The sequence below is a fragment of the Camellia sinensis genome, unplaced genomic scaffold, assembly GCF_055761805.1.
Source record: "Camellia sinensis isolate YWXY unplaced genomic scaffold, ASM5576180v1 Unanchor2, whole genome shotgun sequence".
In the NCBI taxonomy this organism is placed as follows: Eukaryota; Viridiplantae; Streptophyta; class Magnoliopsida; order Ericales; family Theaceae; genus Camellia; species Camellia sinensis.
The window spans coordinates 21,820,527-21,840,551 of record NW_028129079.1 but is presented as its reverse complement, the minus strand read 5'-3'; the positions used below and the strand labels follow the sequence as shown (position 1 = coordinate 21,840,551).

Here is a 20,025-nt window from a genome sequence, read left to right as displayed (position 1 = left end):
CACAGCGGATCAATTTTTGCTGTGTGGCGCTCAAACTCCACCAAGTTTAAGCCCGCCATAGCTCGTTGACAAATCGAGTGTTAATGATCTCACCCGTTTGAAAAGTAGGCCCCAATGCTTTGTCAAGCAAAACAACTTCACAAGGAAGCTCCATCTCCACCCGGATGCCACAAGTAGGCCTGACGCCTCAAATGCACCAAGCACGGCATAAGTCGCTTCATAGCGCCAAGCTTATCTCAAGCAAGATGCTCGCCCAACTTAGGTTCATGTCATCAAGGTGCCTAGCCACACAACAATGTGCTAGCAAAGGTCCTCAACTTAGTCGACAAGCCAACGTTGCATGTTGGGTCTTTAATAGCCTCTCGAAGTGTCATAGGGTCAAGCATGCCTCAATAGATGCATATTGGATGGCCACTTGGTCATGCACGGCCCACAAGCCACCGAGGGTTAATCTCTTGCCCACGGCGTAGTCCTCGTGCCAACACGTGTGCTAGATTCCGCCTAAGGCCGTTGCGCACCTTAGCGTTGCACCAACGTGTAGCATAAGTAAGGCAACATCTCAATCCGTAGCTTGCTCGTAGCATAATGTAGTCCCTTAATGGACGTAGTCATTGCATAGCTTGATGCATTCATTCGATAGCTCACATATGCGGTGTTGCCTTCCAACCGCTTATCTTAAGCCACGAGATCCCCTCGTGCGAGGTTGAACCCAAACCAAGCACTAGAGTTGGCACACGAGGCCTTTAGTGGTGCCTCGATAGCCCATTCGGTCCAAGACAAGTCCCAAAGATACCATATTGCGTGGCATAGTGGAAACAACATAGTGGACCTCTCACCCGGGAGGGTCGCGCAGTGCCTACATCATTGCATCGTCCACGGGGTTCCCAAAGCCACATGGAGACTCTAGACACCCCTCTGGATGCCTAAAGCCCGCCTTTGAGTTGCCCCAAGGTTGCTCACTTCAAGCCCAGTTTGGGCGAGGAGGTAGGTAGGTAGCACACCATACCCCCTTATATATGCTTGTTAAGCAATTTTCCATCTGGCAGGAGGAAACATCATACATGTCCGAGGAGTCATAATGACTGGTTGGCTATTGGCATGGACTGCGGCTTTGCCGTTTGCTGGCTATTAGAGGCTTACATGCCTTGGGCTACTTGGGGCCAAAGTTAGGCCACGTTGGGGCACTTCCAACGGCCACTCTTGAGCACTCAAATGGCCACACCACCGCGAGCGAAACGTCACGGAGTTAGCCTTGCAAGGCAACCCGTGACACGTTTGGATTGATTTTTTGAATGTGGTTTGGTTCCAGATTAGAAATTTAAAAATCCATAGGCCACAGGTCAGTTCTGGATTGAATCTCACGGTTTAGAATTGAAACCGATCCGGACCGTATACAAATAGTCTATATTTATACTATAGACCCTCCCACATAATATTATTTCTTATTCCATATAAAAACTAAACCAGTTTTCTTATTACTTTTATTTGATGTTATGTTTAGTTTTAATACAGAGGAGAACTTTACTTTGTGTAATGTGTATCCAGTTTTATTGCTTTTGTTTGATACTTTTGTTTGATGCTATATTTATGTTTTTATGAAATTAAAATATTCTATATTTTTTTTGTTATTTAATTATGTGAATCCGTGGTCCTAAACCGATTCAATCCGTATTTAAACGGATTGGTTCCACGATTTAAGCAGATTGGATTGGTTCTAATTTTTCAGGAACCGTAGATAACTGTGTTTAAATGGATTGGTTCTACGATTTAAACGGATTGAATTGGTCCTAATTTTATCCCAATCCGGACCATACTCACCCCTACCCCTACCGATGGCTACCACATTTGACCACACCCCACCTCCAACTACCATCATCCGTGATCTTTAGCCACCGTCATCAACAATCTCTTTCGGCAACCGCAACCTCCCACGGCTGACAGTCACCTTCTACCGTTAACAACCTTTGATCACCACCCTCTGCAGCCACCCCCTCTCACTTATTTTCATACAGATTTTTAAACACAAGTGAGTATTATACATGTTTTTTGTTTTAGTTTTTTTTTTCAAAAAATTAAAAGAAAAAACATATTTAATTTTTTTGTTATAATAAGCTGTAAATGTTACAAAACGATACATGTGGTCAAGTTTTAATCTGTGCCTATGATTGCTATACCGAATACTGATTTCTATTTTACATTCTAACTACAAGAAAAATCTTACCAAATTGGTAGAATGAAATCATAGACTAGCTGCCGTGACATGAGTCTATGTCATAATTTTTTTGGTATAAAGTCTATGTCATTTAGTTATATGATGCAATCAACACGTTTTGATTTCGTAGCTTTCAATTATTTACAATAAAACAATGAATTTTTCGTATGAAGGAATTCACAAAAAAAAAAAAAAAAAAAAAAAAAAAGAGTTAACGTGTGCTGGCGGCTATCTGTGGACTAATTATCCTCTTGTTGACCAGCAATTACATATATCCATGATATTTAGATTGCTTAATGTAATTAGTTGGTGTGATGTTATGTACTGAAAGAGAGGTGTTGACCATAAACTCTTCAATATGAGAAGTTACATATATGCAAAACACAAAACCTCTCAAGACAAAAATATTTTCTATATGAAAATAGATTAAATTCAATCAGATTTACTGGATAAATTTCTTATTTAGAGTCCACTATTGATGAGTTGCCACATCAACTAAAATCTACAGAAATATAGGAATGGGGTAGTAACACATCAGCTAAATGACCCACAATAAGTTATTTTAAAGAGTTTGCTTGTAATAAAATGGCCAAAGAGTTGCTTGAAACGACTTGATTTGATTAACATAGTCAACAGGTTTTAAACTGTTTGATTTCACTAACATGACTAACAAGTTATTTTAAACAGTTTGATTTGAATAAAATGATCAAAAGGTTATTTTAAAACCACGTGCTTTGATTAAAATGGCCAACAGATTATTTGAAACAATTCAGTTTGGTTAAAATGATCAAAAAGTCATTTTAAAGTACTTGATTTTAATTAAAATGATCAATGGGTTATGTTAATTCACTTGATTCGAGTAAAATGATTGAATGTTGTTTCAAACTGTATGCTTTGAATAAAATAGTCAAACAATTATTTTAAATTACTTGGTTTGATTAAAATGGTGAAGGGGTTATGTTAAACTCTTTAGTTTGAGAAAAATGATCCACATCTTATTTTAAATGTTTGCTCTTGGAAAAATTGTCAAAGAGTTATTTTAATTTTAACAATTTTTGTCCCAAAGTAAAAGCAAAAAAAAAGTCAAAATCTTCATACTACAATAATATCGTGGACCATTTACAAAATCTCTATGATGAATATGGATCTAGAAGCCACAGACTAGTAATTGCTGACAAAGATTTTCTTGATGAAGAGAGCATGACATTGAGCATCTGCTATTTGCTATAGACATGAGCAGAGCTTTCTGTATCTCTTTTGTTGCGTGGCGTTGGAGTAAAGAGATCACATAGTCCGTGAAAATCGCCTCACATGGCAATGTAATAGGTCCATCACTTGGTAGTCCAAACTCTTCTTCAGACAATTTCAGTAGTTCTCTGAAAATGTCACTGTTAAGATACACTATTGGGAAAACAAAGCGCCTTTGATCGGCTGTGTACACAACAAAATGGCCCTTATTGACATCCCCATTGGCTCTTGGTAGTGAAATTCTTTTCCTTCTCATCGCGGCCACTTTCTTCCACTTTCTTGCCATGCTGAGGAGTTTCTTGGGATTGATCATATTGTGTTGATTTATGAATCAGAGAAATAAGAAGAGATTGAGAGCTTGAAACAATGAAATAGTGTGTTGTGTTGTGCTGAGTTGAAGATAATGGAAGTGGGTTAGCTATATATATTTACAATAGCAAAGACACTACTTTTGAAGGTAGCTTTCAGTGTTGGGATCAATGGATTCAAGAGCATGTGCAGAGTTGGGTGAAGAGGATGGTTGGATAGTGTGTCCTGTGGCCATGTTCAATTCTGTTTCGAAATCACAAGCCCTGGTGGGTCTGAAAGCTGGTGATTTTCTTGATTGCAAGTCCTGAGAACCACACAAATAAAGCTAAGAAATTGATTGAATTGCTGGAGTGTATATCTCTTTCTAACCACTTTCATGAATATTTATGAAGACATAGCTTGGCCATTAGATGAGAGTGAAAAATTTGGCAGGCATTGAGCATTTGCAATGCAATGGATAATGTCGAACACAACATGTGGGCATGAGCCTACCAAACAGGAGAGAAATATGTGACTGGAAGTAGATGAGGCTGTGGCCCTTAAGAGATATAAAGACCGTCAAACTTTTTTTTTTTTACCAAATACAAGTTATTTTGAGACAAAATTCTCAAAAAAACCAAGCAATTTTAAACTTATTTTTCGAACCCAAGTTGTTTCATGAAGTTGTGTTTTCAAAATTTTACAACAAATTAGTTTGAGTTTATGAATTTTTTTTAAAAAAGCCTAGGTTTGGTAAAAAAAAAAATCATAGGAAAATCAAGTGATGCAGATTACTTTAAATGGTTAAGGAAAATCACTGAGATTGCCTTCTGATGTATAAGATTAGTTCTGGAAGAAGAATTTTAACATTTTTCAGAGAACTGTTTTGGAAAATAATTTCATTTAGTTGACATGGATAAATTGCTGTTTGATTATTTATGGAGTTGAACCCAAAAATATACGAACAAAAATGGAGAAAGATTTTAAAATTACTGAATTAGAAATGTCCTCTGTCCTGAGAAATTCCATTAGATGCTGTCCAAAATCAAGCTTCTCATATGTTAAGTACACCATTTTCAATGGAACAAGAACCAACATGAACATAAACTCTTGTGAAATTTCATTAATTGTATCAAGCTAACTACATTGTTTATCATTGACAAAACTGAAGTACAATTGACATCATTAGCTGCAGACTGCTAATTTTTTATTGCATTGTTCTTGTTGGAGACACGAGGATGATAAGCACCGCCCAGTAGCAATGGACATGAGCAATATTTTTTCTAGATCCTTAGCAGCATGCCTTCTTATCAAAGAGACTGCATACTGCATAAAGACTGCATCACATGGCAGTGTGATAGGCCCATGACTCGGCAGTCCATACTCTTCCTCTGCCATTTTTAGGAGCTCCTTGAAAATTCCCGTGTCGAGGTAGGCCAAGGGAATCACAAAGCGTCTCTGGTCAGCAGTGTACACAGCAAAGTGACCCTTTTGAACTGTTGATGTGTTGCAATTGTCTGCATCATCAACACCCCTTGTGGTTCTCGGAAAGATGATTCTTTTCTGACTGATAGCAGCCACCTTTTGCCACTTCCTCGCCATTTTGATGAGCTTCTTTGAACTGATCATGCTTGTGTTTTTCTTGTGAAATGCTAGAAAGGGTATATTTTGTTGATTTGGTTCTTAGAAGAGTGAAATGTTGTGTATCTGTGCTTGATTGGAAGTGAAGGAAGTGGGATAGGTTTATATTCAAAGCAAAGCCATGTGATAGTTGGATGAGGAGCAATTTGGGAGGTGGGCATGTTTGGTTGTGTTTGGCAATCAACACATCAAAGTGGAACATATCTACGCCAAATTTCACTCTGTCAAGTGGTTAAACAACATATTGGGTCCAAAACTGGTGGTGTCTTGTGAACACAGGTGACTCTATGAACCACATAGAACAAAGATACACTTAGAACCACAGAAATCTGAATTTTCTGATATAATTGTTTTCACTAGAATATAGTGGAGAGATTGAAAAGTTGGTGGTAGAATTTCTGTACTTAAAATGTAGGCAAAAGACAAAACAAGCTTGACTCATCATGTCCAAGAACTATGGGCAAGAACCGTGTTATACGGACTTGTAAAATCCTACACCTTCACATGATGATGGTGCAATATTCAATGTCCACATTAACATCTCATTGCACCGAAAAAATTGATGTTGCTATGAATGGTTGTGGTGAGAGAGTAGCTTAGGCTGTATAGAGGATGCAAAATCAGACAGCTGGTAATCTGGTCTTTTGTGAGGATAGATGAGTGGTGTCCCGTGGTTGTCTCTACTGGTGGATGGTATGCCCTCTTTGGCATATATTTAATTTATTTACAGTGAAAATAAATAAATAAATAAAAAGATTCAGTGAGAAAATCATACATGACTACATTGAGATTGTTGAAGTATTGTAAACTTGTAGGCCATTATATAGATCATCTCTGGTATTGGTCCAAAGTCAAGGGTGTTGTAATGCATAATTTGGATAAAGATATGTGTGGAAGTGGATATAGAATATTCCTTCAATCCAAACAAGTTGTTGGAAAATCACTCCTGTTGTGACCTGAAATAAGAATAAACCTCCGGATGGTGGTGCCGGAATAAACACTCCGACAGTCTAATTAATTTCAATAGAAGGGCTCTTTTCTAATTTCTTGGGATTTAAGGTTTCTTCGCACATGCCTTCTTTTTGGACTTCCTCTCCTTTTTATATTGTTTATTCTTCTTGATCTTTTCTCCAGCTTAGCCTTTCATCATTACTCTGTCAGACTCATCTCCCTATAATATTTTTATTGAAAGATTTTATAAGAGATGAGCCATCCGGGTTCGTCTAACCTGATAGACTCGGCTCAACCTTGCAGCTCAGATATCATCAATACGGCACTCTCCATACTTACTGTGTGTACTCGGCAATGGTCCAGCATTTGATGGGCTTGGGCTTTGTTTGGCCCACAATTACTCAACTCCCACAAGATCTAACCTTTAACATCATACGCACAAAGTGGCTTCTCTTAGACACAACCAACCCCCTTAGGAATATTACACCCTGAGAATTTACCATTGCATCAAGAAGTCACCCTTTATTACAAAAAAAATTAAAAATTAAAAAAAAAGAAAGAAAAAAAAAAAAGTGGCATGATGTTGCTGCAATAATTCTTCTAGATTCAACAAGATATGTGATGTGTAGGATACTAAGCTAGCAGAAGAAGAATTTATCAATTTTCAGAGACCTGTATTTGAATAAAATGTCATTTAGTTGATAATGGGGAAGTTATAGAAGGATTATTCATGGAGTTGAACCAAATATGCTGAACAAAATGGAGTTAGTTTTTTAGATTACAGAACTAGACACAGATATCTACTGTTCCTGTAAATTCTGTTAGATGCTATCATCAAACACATTCATCACATACACAAATAAGTAACCATTTTCTCAGTAGAACAAGAATCAAACATGAAGAAAGTCCTTGGCAGATTTCATTAATTTGTTGTATCAAGCTAATTACATTGTTTCTCATTTACTCAACTAAAACATAATTCACATCAGAAGCTGGAGACTAGTAATTGTTGACGGTTTAGTCCCTCTTGGAGATACGAGGATGACAAGCAACGACCACTAGTTATGGACGTGAGCAGCTCTCTCTCCAGTTCCTTAGCTGTACGCCTTCTTACCAAAGAGACTGCATAGTCCATGAAGACTGCATCACATGGTAATGTGATAGGCCCATCTCTAGGAAGCCCATACTCTTCCTCTGCCATTTTTAAGAGCTCTCTGAAGATGTCATTGTTGAGATTGTTAATATATTATTATATGTTAGTATTGTTAGTATATCAGTAAGTATGTTTAGTATATCATTATGTTTAGATTTAATAATTATACGTAGCTTTAATAATTATATGTCCCCCCTTGCTTTATACTTTCGGTGCCAAATGGCATCTTATGATTGCCTCTCCTCTCTATAAAGAGAGTGTACATTTCTTTGTAAATGTACACAACATAATAGAAACAATTCAGTGTCTCTCTCTTTCTCTATCAATTTATTTTACATGGTATCAGAGCGAGGTTAAGAACCTGGTCATTCTGCTTCACCGGCGGGCGGCAGCCTCGCTTTGACCGCCCGCCGGACCTCTACACATACCTTCACTCCGCTGCCACAAATTCCATAACTGAACTGAACTCTTGTCTCTCCGAGGGAATAATCAACACCTTCACACCAGTGAGGCCGTGGATATGGATCGCAGGTCCGTCTATGTTGTAGCTTTATCTGCATTGTCGTCGCCGGCGTTGGAGGTCATTCTCCGGCCACACCTCCTGTGGTGTCCGCTCCGCCAGTTTCAGCTCCACCACCATCCACTCTCTCTCTCGGCAACTCTCTCTTCCGGAAAACACACAGACAGCGTCACTCACCTTGACTGCTTCATGTTCTTCTTAGGCCGAACCTTCCACCAACAAAAAGATGCTCACACACACACCCATCACCTCTCTCTCTCGGCAACTCTCTCTTCCGGAAAACACACAGACAACGTCACTCACCTTGACTGCTTCATGTTCTTCTTAGGCCGAACCTTCCACCAACAAAAAGCTTCTCCTCCTCCGGCTGTTCCATCACCACCACAACCTGCTGCTCCACCTGTTCAGGTTCCGGCCCCAGCTCCGCGCAAGAAGCCAAAATCTCCGTCGCCGTCGCCGTTGGCAGTGAGTCCTCCGGCACCGCCGACGGCAGCACCAGCGCCGACCAACGGGGGGGCTACATCGCCTTCACCGTCTGCTCCCGAAACAAGTGGGGTGGAGAAGTCGTGGTCCATGGAGAAGATGGTCAGGAGCTTGATCTTTGGATGGTCTCTCCTTTGTTTGCTATTCTGAGATGACAACTTTTTCTCATCAGCTACCCACATGATCCCACTAACCAACACTTTAAACTCTCTCTCCACTCAAGCACACCCACTATTTTGCCAACTTTCTTTCTTTTCTATATATATATATTATATCTCTTTTTCTTTATTGATATATTACCCACACATTCCACGACAACATTTTCCACTCACCATACAACCTTTGCATCTCCCCTTTTCTTTTCTTTTTTATTTTTTTTTATTACTTTAACCGTGGCCAACACACCCACGTGACCCACTCTTTCCCTTTATTTTTCCTCTTTTTTTTTTTTCATTATTATGTCTTTAACAAAAAAAAAAAAAAAAAAAAACCCAACGACGCAGATGAACTGCCAACCAACCTCAACCTCATTTTATTCATGTCGGGGCTCACCCCGATCACCATACAAAAAATAAATAAATAAAAAAAAAAAAAAAAAAAACCACACCAAAACAAACATCCATTCTTATAATATATTTCCACTACCCCTAATTTTATTTTATTTTATTTTTTATTTTTTCTATCTTCATTTTTCCATCAATATTTCATTATTATACAACTCGTTAGTGAGCATCACCCTTTTTCCCTTATCTTATTATTATTATTTTTTTTTATATTCCACCCCCCCCAAAAAAAAAAAACAAACAAACAAACAAACAAACAAAAAAAATTGATCCCCTTTATCAATCTCTTTATTTCAACCTCAAATAGGTTTTCTCTCTTCACACCTATTTGAGTTTGAGGGGGGTTCTACATATATCATGGTGAGCATGATTACATACTATGTGAACCACCCAAGCTGATGAGCATGGTTATATACCATGGGAACCACCCAAGCCACCCCATGGCGCACTCCCTAAGTCGCCCCCTTGGTGCACCACCAAAATCTTTTACATCGGTCCGGCATGACCCCGTAAACTGTCCCGACATTGATTCCGGTTAGCTTCTACAACGGTCCGACATGACCCCATAAACTGTCCCGACATTGATTCCGGTCAGCTTTTACATCGGTCCGGCATGACCCCGTAAACTGTCCCGACATTGATTCAGACATTCTCTGCTACAACGGTCCGACACGACCATACAGTGTCTTCTCCAACGGTGTGACACGACCATACTGTGTCTTCAACAACGATTTGACACAACCATACAGTGTCTCCTATCCTATTTTATTTTATTTATCAGTTTACTTTCCTGTTTTGTTACTCTCTCCAAACTCAAGTTGGTTAGTACTTATCCTCCTTGAGTTTGACGGGGGCTGTTAATATATTATTATATGTTAGTATTGTTAGTATATCAGTAAGTATGTTTAGTATATCATTATGTTTAGATTTAATAATTATATGTAGCTTTAATAATTATATGTCCCCCCTTGCTTTATACTTTCGGTGCCAATTGGCATCTTATGATTGCCTCTCCTCTCTGTAAAGAGAGTGTACATTTCTTTGTAAACATACACAACATAATAGAAACAATTCAGTGTCTCTCTCTTTCTCTATCAATTTATTTTACAGAGATAAACCAAGGGAATCACAAAGCATTTCCCGTCAGCTGTGTACACAGCAAAGTGACCCTTATCAACTGTTGATGTGTTGCAACTCTCTGCATCATCAACACCTCTGGTTATTCTTGAGAAGGTGATTCTTTTTCGACTGATAGAAGCCAGTTTTCGCCACTTCCTCGCCATTTTGATGAGCTTCTTAGAACTGATCATGTTTGTTATTTTCTTGTGAAATACTAGAAAGGGTTGATTTTGTTACTAAAGAGAAAAAAGGGGATTTAGTTCTTAGAATACTGAAAGATTGTATCTGTGCTTGATTGGAAGAGAAGGAAGTGGGCTGGTTATATATTCAAAAGCCAGTGATACTGCCTTAAATGTACCTAACTTTGTATTAAAATTTAAGGGAAGCAAAACCATGTGATAGTTGGATGAGAAAGGAAATTTGGGTGGCGGGTATGTTTGGATGTGCTTGGCAATAAACGTATCAAAGTGGAACATACCCCAAATTTCACTGTCAAGTGGTTTGACAACATATTGGGTCCCAAACTGGAGGTGTCTTCTGGTGTCTTGTGAACACAAGTGACTCTACGAACCACATAGACCAATGATACTCCTAAAGCCACAAAAATCTGAATTTTCTGATTTAACTGTTTCACTAAAACATAGAAGAGATTGAAAATTTGGTGGTAAAATTTACTACTCTGTACTTGAAATGTAGGTCCAAGTACTGCCAGACAAGAAGCGTGCTGCATATCTATGCGTGGTTGTAGAGAGAGTAGCTTAACATCGGACAGCTGGTAATCTGCTCTTTTGTGAGGATAGATGAGTGGTGTCCCCCATGGTTGTCTATAGTACTGGTGAATGGTATGCTCTCATTTATTTACAGGAAAAAAATTTTGAGGTGAGAGAAAATCATACATGACTACTTTGAGATTGTTGAAGTGTTGTAAAAGTTTCAAGGCCATTTTATGGGTCATTACCCAGTACTAGTCCAAAATTGAGGGTGTTGTGATGGGTAGATAGGATGATCACATAGGACTGCATTGAATTTGTTAGTGTATTTGTAAAATTTTATAGGCCGTTACATAGATCATTCCAGGTGTTGCTCCCAAATCAAGGGTATTGTAATGCATAAAATGGATACTGATCTCACCTTTGACATCACATGCACACATTGGATTCTCTCACACTCGAACCGACACCCTTAGGCATATCACAGCATGAAAATTTAATATTACACCAAGCAATCACCTCTTTTTACAATTTTTTTTTTTTTAGTTTAAAAAAAGTCACATGGGATGTGGCTGCAACAATTCTTCTAGATTCAACAAGAGATGTGATGTGTAGGATTAGCTTGCAGGAAGAAAAATGTATTGATTTTCAGAGACCTGAATTTGAATAAAATGTCATTTAGTTGATAACGGGGAAGTTATAGAAGGATAATTCATGGAGTCGAACCAAATATACTGACCAAAATGGAGGCAGTTTTTTTAGATTACTGAACTAGCCAGGGATATCTACTGTCCCAGTAAATTCTGTGTGATGCTATCATCAAACACATTTATCACATACACTAATAAGCAAAATTTTCAGTAGAACAAGAGACAAATATGAAGAAATTTCAATGGAGATTTCATTAATTTGTTGTATAAAGCTAAAGACATTGTTTCTCATTCACCCAACAAAAACCTAATTCCATCAGAAGCTGGAGACTAGTAATTGTTGATCGGTTAGTCGCTCTTGGAGATAGGAGGATGATAAGCAACAACCACTAGTTATGGTTGTGAGCAGCTCTCTCTCCAGATCCTTAGCTGCATGCCTTCTTATCAAAGAGACTGCATAGTCCATGAAGACTGCGTCACATGGTAATGTGATAGGCCCATCCCTTGGAAGTCCATACTCTTAGCCATTTTCAAGAGTACTCTGAAGATGTCATTGTTGAGATAAACCAAGGGAATCACAAAGCATTTCTGGTCAGCTGTGTACACAGCAAAGTGACCCTTATCAACTGTAGATGTGTTGCAACTCTCTGCATTATCAACACCTCCGGTTGTTCTTGAGAAGGTGATTCTTTTTCGACTGATAGAAGCCAGTTTTCACCACTTCCTCGCCATTTTGATGAGCTTCTTAGAATTGATCATGTTCGTGTTAATGGTAGACTAGAAAGGCAATATATGATTCTTGAAAGACTGAAATGCTGTATCTGTGTGCTTGGTGGAAAGCAAAGGAAATGGGCGGGTTATATATGTTCAAGATTTAGTGACACTGCTTTAAATAAATGGGAAGCGAAGCCATGTGATAGTTGGGTGAGAAGGCTGGTTTGGGTGGTGTGGTTTGAATGTTTGGTTATGTTTGGCAATCAACACATCAAGGTGGAACAGAGCACGGAATCATTTTATTTCACTCTGTCAAGTGGTTTAACAACATATTGGGTCCAAAACGAGTGGTGTCTCGTAATCAACAAATGGTTCTGTGAACTACAACGCTGCTAAGATCCGTGAATTTACTAAGAATTATTTCATTATATGTGAATTTGCTGGTATATGTAAAAATGGTTAATAACTAAATGTGGCTTACGTGTGTTGGGATTGTTGGGCTGCAAAACCATGTGCTTCTTTTTCTTTTTCTTTTTTTTAAAAAAAAAAAAAAAACTAATGTGCTTTGTTGCTTGTCAATTAGAATGTCTGTCTGGGAGGTTTGCGCGTTTGTTTCTACTTGGAAATCAGCACTAGGAGAAGTGTGGCTGAGAATCACATATCCTCTTCTGCTAAGTGAATTAGAGTCAAATTTGGACCAGTCAAATAAGCTCCTAGCTATTAAACCACAAATTTCATCTAAAATTTCAAAATTATGATGTACTTACATATTGGCACCACTATGATTTTAGGACAGCTTATGTGTACTAGAGATAGTGATCCCTAAGAGAACTTCAGAGGGAACTTTAGAGGGTTAGGCATGTTTTTTTTCACCCCCCTCTTCTGTTCAGCTTTCTATCACTTTCTTGATATTTCAAGTAAATTATCTGATAATTCAATTCTTACATTCTTCTTACTGGGTAAGATGGGAAACAAGGGATCAGTCTGTAATCAAAGGTACTTGTACACACAAATGATTTTTTAATTATTTTTTCTAAATTGAGTTTGTGCATTAGTCAGTATGTGTACGACTAATCGTACCAGATGCCACTGGGCTTCAAGTGCTTGTCTGATCCATATAAAAAGTCTCTACTGTCTCAATGATCCATTGTCCTTCAAATGTTTCTGGTCAATTAAAAACTAGTACTGATTAAATTTTGTTGCTTGATTTTTCACATACTACTTGATTTGGAATTTCCACGATTACTTATGAACAACCAACTGATGGAATTTTGAGACAGAGATTATATTAGTTCATAATAAAAATTATTTTGGTTGTCAAAGTGATTAACTTGGTTTTTTCTGACCATAATCTACAAATTTGTATGTCACTATCATCCACAGGACAATATTTATCATTCCAAAGCCAGAAACTCAACTTCACTACAATAAAAAATTGGAAATGAAGGTAAACCCTCGGAATTTTTCATAATATGTATCAAGTTAGAACTGCACTGATCATTTACACCACTAAACTTCAATTAAATCAATACACGAGTAATTGCTGGTTTGTCTTTCCATGGTGGAAAAATGACAATGATGATGAGCAGAGACTGGTAGCAACTGACATAAGTAAAGCCTTCTCTAGATCTTTAACTACACCACGCTGAATCAATGAGACTATGTACTCCATGAAAATCGAATCACATGGCAATGTAATTGGTCCATCCATCGGGAGCCCAAACTCTGCTTCGGACAACTTGAAGAGCTCTCTCGTGATCTCCTTGTTAAGATACGCTAGGGGAATCATGAAACGCTTTTGATCAGCGCTGTAGACAACAAAATGTCCCTTATCTGCCACGAATGAAGTACTACAGTTACTTGCAGTGTCCACATTTCTGTGAAATGAAATTCTCTTTGTCCTCATGGCAGCAAACTTCTGCCACTTCCTTGCCATCTTGACGAGTTTCTTAGCACTGATCATGTTGTCGTGTTTAGAAATAAGAGGGAATAAAGATTTCAAGAGACTGAAATGCTAAAGATGCAATGATTTGAATGCAAATGGAAATGGTTTATATAAAAGAATGCCTGAGACAGTAGTGAAATTGTAGCTTTAAAATTGTTAGAATTTGTGGGTTGCAAGACCATGTTCTGGTTGGGTCGCAAGGGACAGCTGAGGGTGGACATGTTTGGCTACTTGGTTTTGTTCTGAAATCAAAACAAACATATGTGGTTTATCTCTTCAAATATGATTAGTGGTGTTTATAAGTTTGTACATGGTTATATCATCAAATATGCTAAGTGGTTTGGAAACATCACGGCCCAATCAGTTTTGCTTTCAGTTCATGTAATTCAGAAAACCATACGTGGGTACAGTGGTACACGGAAACAATGACAAGTGCTTAAGGCACAGGAATGGTGATCATTGATAACACGTTTGGTCAGACAAGCAGGCAAGGTTTCCGAATCTCTGTTGAGGGGTCCAATTGAGTCGCTTCCAATAAAAATGCGACAAAAGAGGCATATTTTCAATTTTTGCTTTCCAAAACTTGTCAGCAATGATAGTTTACTGTAATAGCTTCGGGGTTTTTAATGTGATTGACATAAGAGGATATATGTGAGTTGCATATGATTTGTACTAGTTATTTGCTGCAGCTATATTTGATGAATGAATTCTTAAGTGGTTCAGGAATATATCAAAAATCTTTTACCAGCGAGATTGTAACATAGGAAATACAATGTAAATAATCTGATGAGGTTCCAAAAATGATCGTTATATTGAAATCTCAAAGGGTGATTTAAATGGCTGGCTCAATTTAGAGCCTTCATGACATGTTTCAGGACCTTTATGACAAAACCAGAAAATAAAATATCCCAATGACTTGAATTCAGATGATTTCAAGAACAAATGTTACAACAAGTTCTTAATAACAAAAATTGTTCTTTGTTGATCTGCGGTTCGAACTTCAGAGAGTTTTTTTTAAGTCATGAAACAGTGCTACATGATATCCTGTGCCCAACCATGATAGTTACCGAAGTTGTTTCACTCAATCCATAATATACAATTGGAAAGAACCAAACATGGATAAATTTTTTGGATTTTCAAAGTATGTATCACCCTCTATTAAGTTGTGATTGTTACATACAAAATTTGCACAATAACATTACAAATTAACCACAAAACAAACATCTACTTGTTTGCTCGTTTCTTGTTGAGTACAAAAGGTAAGGTGCCTCTACAGCCAACAACCGAAAAGACCAAGGCTTGCTCTAAATCTTGAGCTAAATCTCTCCGGACAAGTGAGAGTATGTAATCTATAAAAACTGCATCACATGGCAACATAATAGGCCCATCTCTGGGCTGTCCAAATTCTTCTTCAGACATCTTGAAGAGCTCTCTGAAGACGGTGTTGTGGAGATACGCCAAAGGAATCACAAACCGCATTTGATCAGTGCTGTATACAACAAAATGTCCTTTATTACACCTGTCGGTGTCCATAGTAGTCCCTTTGGTTCTTGATGAAGAAATTGTTTTCCTTCCAATGGACACCGCTATCTTCTGCCATGTCCTTGCCATTTTCGTGAGCTTCTTGGGGCTTATGATCACACTGTTTTTCCTTTTTTTTTTTTTTTTTTTTTTGGGGGGGGGGTGGTGTGGGTGGGTGGTTTAGGAGGAGATTTGGGTCTTAAAACACTGAAAAGGTGTTGATGTGTTGAGTGGTATGAACTATTTATAAAGAAGGCTTTGAGAAACAATGGTTGCCGTTGTTTTTATTTTTTTACTTTTATGTTGGGGCTCATGCCTCGTCAAACTATGTGATTAGTTGTACTAAAAATGTATACGGTTGCAGAATAAATCACACACACAAAAGCAACATGAATCGATCACATATAAAAAAAAGCACAACATGAATCGATCACATATAAAAAAAAGCACCACACAAATTTAGGTGGTCCAATAAGATTATTTTATTAAACGAAAATAAGAGAGGAATACAATGCAATTGTTTGGATAGACAACAATAATATATGTGTTAGGGTTTATATTAACAAATTATTAGTAATACCCTTAATAAAATTCATCTTCGGAGTACAGTCTCCGTCCAACTCCTGCCAACTCGCCGCAGAGTTGGATCCAGTACTAATTAGGCTCCACAAACCTAACAATTGGCATGTTCATTAAGTCTTGTGCAATTAACTCAAAAAGAGGAAGGATAAGAAAAGGTAAATTGTTAGATGAAAAGGATAGAGGGGAGAAACTAACATGTACCAATTATCTTTAGAGGGCAGCCACAGAAGCAAGCCCCTACCCATTGGGAGCCGAACAAGAGGGGCTAAATGGACCTAACAATGCGAGGAAAAGCACACAGGCGATTCACAACATGAGGAATTTACATTCTTTTTCAAGATACTTAAGCCATAGACTAACTTAAGATATATCAGTAAAGAGTCTCACCCCGAGCATTGTCCTAGAGACTCGAGTCCATGTCCTACCAAATTATATGGAAATCTTCATAAAGTGGTTTATTACTAATTTATGGCCCAAAGGACAATGCTGAGTTTGCTATGTAGGGTACTTCAGAAACACCATTTGATGAAGCTTTTATTGTGTGTTGGGATTCATCGACAACAAACCATGTGAATTTAATTATATCTGTTGGCTTTTTGGCTTTCGAAGATTATTATGTAATTGCGAGTGTGCTAGCAAGGATCAATCAGTCCTTATAGAAAAATAATTGCTAACAAATTATCAGATGATTGTGTTTTAGTTCTTTCAGCCTCAATGAAGAGAACTTTTACTGGTGGCTTGATTTAGGAGAATTTAAGCAAAATAACAGTTAAATGAGGAACAATTAAAGCATTTCATTGAAATGAAAAACTTACAATGATCCAAACTCAACCTCGTTGAGGTTTACAACAATAATCTACTTGAAACTACTCCTATCGAACGAAGTTCAGTGCAGGAATTTTAAAGTGCAGAAATGTAAAGAACTGGAATGTAAAGAACAAGAAATGTAAAACTGGAAAAGAAATAAAGTAGAATTAGACTGGTTTTTTGGATTTGAGTCTGAGATTTTTTTCTAGGGCCTTCTCTGCTATTTATACTTCTCAAGGATGACCATCGAACTGCATTTCGAACCGTCGAACTGCTCATCCATGATCGTTGATCATGTTGCCTTATAATTAGCTCCACTACGCCATCACTTGCAGTTAGGCTTTCCTCCTAAATTTGAATTTAAATGTGAGTAATCGTTGAAGCCACATCACCTTGCATCTCTTTGTTGATCCACTGCTACCCAGATCTTGTAATAACCAATAATAACTGCCACGTGTACAATCAGGATCGAAGACTTAAATAATCTTCCAGTATTACCCTTATTCTGCCACGCATCGAACTGTAATTGGCTTGTACAAAATATGTGGCCAATATTACTCCCCGCACTAATATATCTAATACTTGGTGATATTAGTGGATCAAGGTCTTTTATCTACGTCTTAAAACGTTCATGGGCTTTGCATTCTCCCAGGAATGCAACTGTCATTCATCATCTGCATTAAACTCTCCTTCAATCTTTTGAACACCCCCCCACCTTAGTATTCGAACAGACTGATACATTTTTTATGGCCGAATCAATTTTCTCCTCCATTGATCAAGCACACAAAGAGTCATATGATGATGCTGTTCCTCCTCGAAAGAACCTCCATGCATTAATTAGCCACCTTTACCCACCTTTCTACATTCAGGTCATGGATGCCTTTGCAAATTATCAACCCTTGGACTTCGAACACATTGCCCTTGATCCTTTGATTCAGAAACTTACAAATATGGACATGGGAAGTTCTTCTTCTGACTCACCCTTGGACTACGAATAAACTGCTCTCAATCCTTTGATTCAGAAAGTCACAAATATGGACATGAGAAGTTCTTCTTCACAACTCTCTGTATGGGATAAGGCTGCAGCTTCTTCCTCTTCTAGGGCTTCTAACTGGACAAGCTGGTCAAAACCTGAGGCCTGTGATTTAAGGGAGCGAATCAACCATCATTTTGTTGAGTTCACTGACCCTTTAGAGTTCCCTTCCTATGCGCGAAGCTCAGTGGTCTATCCCTATGGGCCCATTGACCATCGACGCAGTTTGGAGGAGAATCTGCTTGTAGCATGGTACACATCCTCCATGCCTACAAAGATAGTGCACGCTGCCCGACGCCCAGAAGAGACACTTAGGTATAATCCATCGTTCTTAGCCCAGAAGGCGAAGCTTTGCTCTTCTTACTGGCTCGATTATATTAATGTCTTTGTTCCTTCTGCCCTTGCTCCATCTCCTGAAATAGAAGCATCCACACCTTCTCCTCCGCCAAATCCTTGCTGGACAGAAAGACTGAGGCTTGCCCTCTCTGCAAATAAGGTCTTTCCACCTTACAAGCCTCCACCTTCCCCTACTCCAGCTGAACGGAAGCAAGCACAACTTCTGCTCGCGGCCTTCTCTCACTTGCCCTTCAATGTTCTTGAGGATGAAGTCCCTCTCAAGAACCTTCGATGGGCATGTGACATTCTGACTCGAGGTCACATTCTAAACCCCCTCGCCCAAGCAGAGCTTCACATGTTTTTGGACCAACTTCTATTGCCTCTTCACTGGCATCGAACTTCTGCAGCCACCACTCAATCTTTGGACCAACTCTCATCTCTTCGAGTTCATGCCCTGTACGATGCAGAGAACTTCATTGAAGAATTTGATGACTTCAAGAATAAAGATTCTGCGTATTGGGATGACTTGAATATAGACGAGTTGGAACAAGGATTAAGGGAAGCAGCATTCGAAATAAAGGCTGAAGAGCCCTTCTATGAAGTGAGAGCACATCAACTCATGCAGCCAACCCTAGAAGAAATAGATGATAGAATAAAAAAAAGAACATAAATTCATTGATCACAGTTGGACAAAATTTCATGATCTTGTTATTTATTCTATTCCCTACTTTTATGAGCTTGAATTTGTACCCAAAGAGGGCCATTCAATGTAATTGCTTTTGCTTTAATACAACTAAGACTTTTTCTTTGTTTGGCATTGTCTGATCTTGTCTCTGTCTGTCTTTAAAAGAAAATCTAGGGCTTCGAACTGAATAATCTTATCCTTCGAATTTGGACTCAATCGTTTTAAATGAAAACACTACAAAATACCAATATGAACTTTTCCAATTTATGGAATAAAGTTGATAGTTTTTGCTAATTTTCATTTAGAATCAGTGCTTCGAATTTAACAATTCTTACCCTTAAAGCTTGTTTTAATCATAACCAACATATGGTCATGGTTAGTATGATCAATCAGTTTTAAATTGACCATTTTTGCTTCGAACAAACAGTCCATACTTTCAAAAATATGGAAGTTCCTTTTGAAGACTGCACTGTTTTAGTTCGAAAAACAATCTCTTTCTGTATATATATAAACCAACTATTGGTTTTGATGTTTCGAATACCAATTCCCATCCTTAAGGGGTCTCAAGTTTTGCTTCAAAGGACATTACTTTTGTTAAGAAACCTAAAACAGGTCTTTAATCCCTTTTAAGTAAACAAATACTTGATTATTCTTACATCTTTAGGTATGGAATATGCTTCGAAGCCGGCTTTTCTGTTTCAAAGCCGTTGTTATTTGACTTTTGGCGCCCAAAATCTGGTTTTGAAGCAAAATATTTTACTTCGAAGCTGGCATCAACATCTGGGCTGTGTTTTCCCTCCAAAAGTATCAATATTGAAGGAAACTCTTCGCATTCGTACTTTTAGTACTCAACGAATTACGCGA

At 38.2% G+C, this 20,025-nt stretch overlaps 2 protein-coding genes and 2 pseudogenes across 2 annotated transcripts; all 4 read right to left on the bottom strand.

Annotated features, from left to right (window-relative positions):
- Positions 1–3,359: 3,359 nt before the first annotated feature.
- LOC114264791 (auxin-responsive protein SAUR67) lies at positions 3,360–3,716 on the bottom strand. Its single transcript, XM_028205505.2, has one exon. The coding sequence runs from the start codon at positions 3,714–3,716 to the stop codon at positions 3,360–3,362; it is 357 nt and encodes a 118-aa protein (XP_028061306.2).
- A 3,521-nt stretch (positions 3,717–7,237) lies between these two features.
- On the bottom strand, positions 7,238–10,551 carry LOC145815397 (auxin-responsive protein SAUR67 pseudogene; annotated as a pseudogene).
- Positions 10,552–13,777: 3,226 nt separating this feature from the next.
- LOC145815396 (auxin-responsive protein SAUR67-like) lies at positions 13,778–14,215 on the bottom strand. Its single transcript, XM_082912044.1, has one exon. The coding sequence runs from the start codon at positions 14,213–14,215 to the stop codon at positions 13,778–13,780; it is 438 nt and encodes a 145-aa protein (XP_082768170.1).
- Positions 14,216–15,421: 1,206 nt separating this feature from the next.
- Positions 15,422–15,808, bottom strand: LOC114264846 (auxin-responsive protein SAUR68 pseudogene; annotated as a pseudogene).
- Between the last annotated feature and the right edge of the window lie 4,217 nt (positions 15,809–20,025).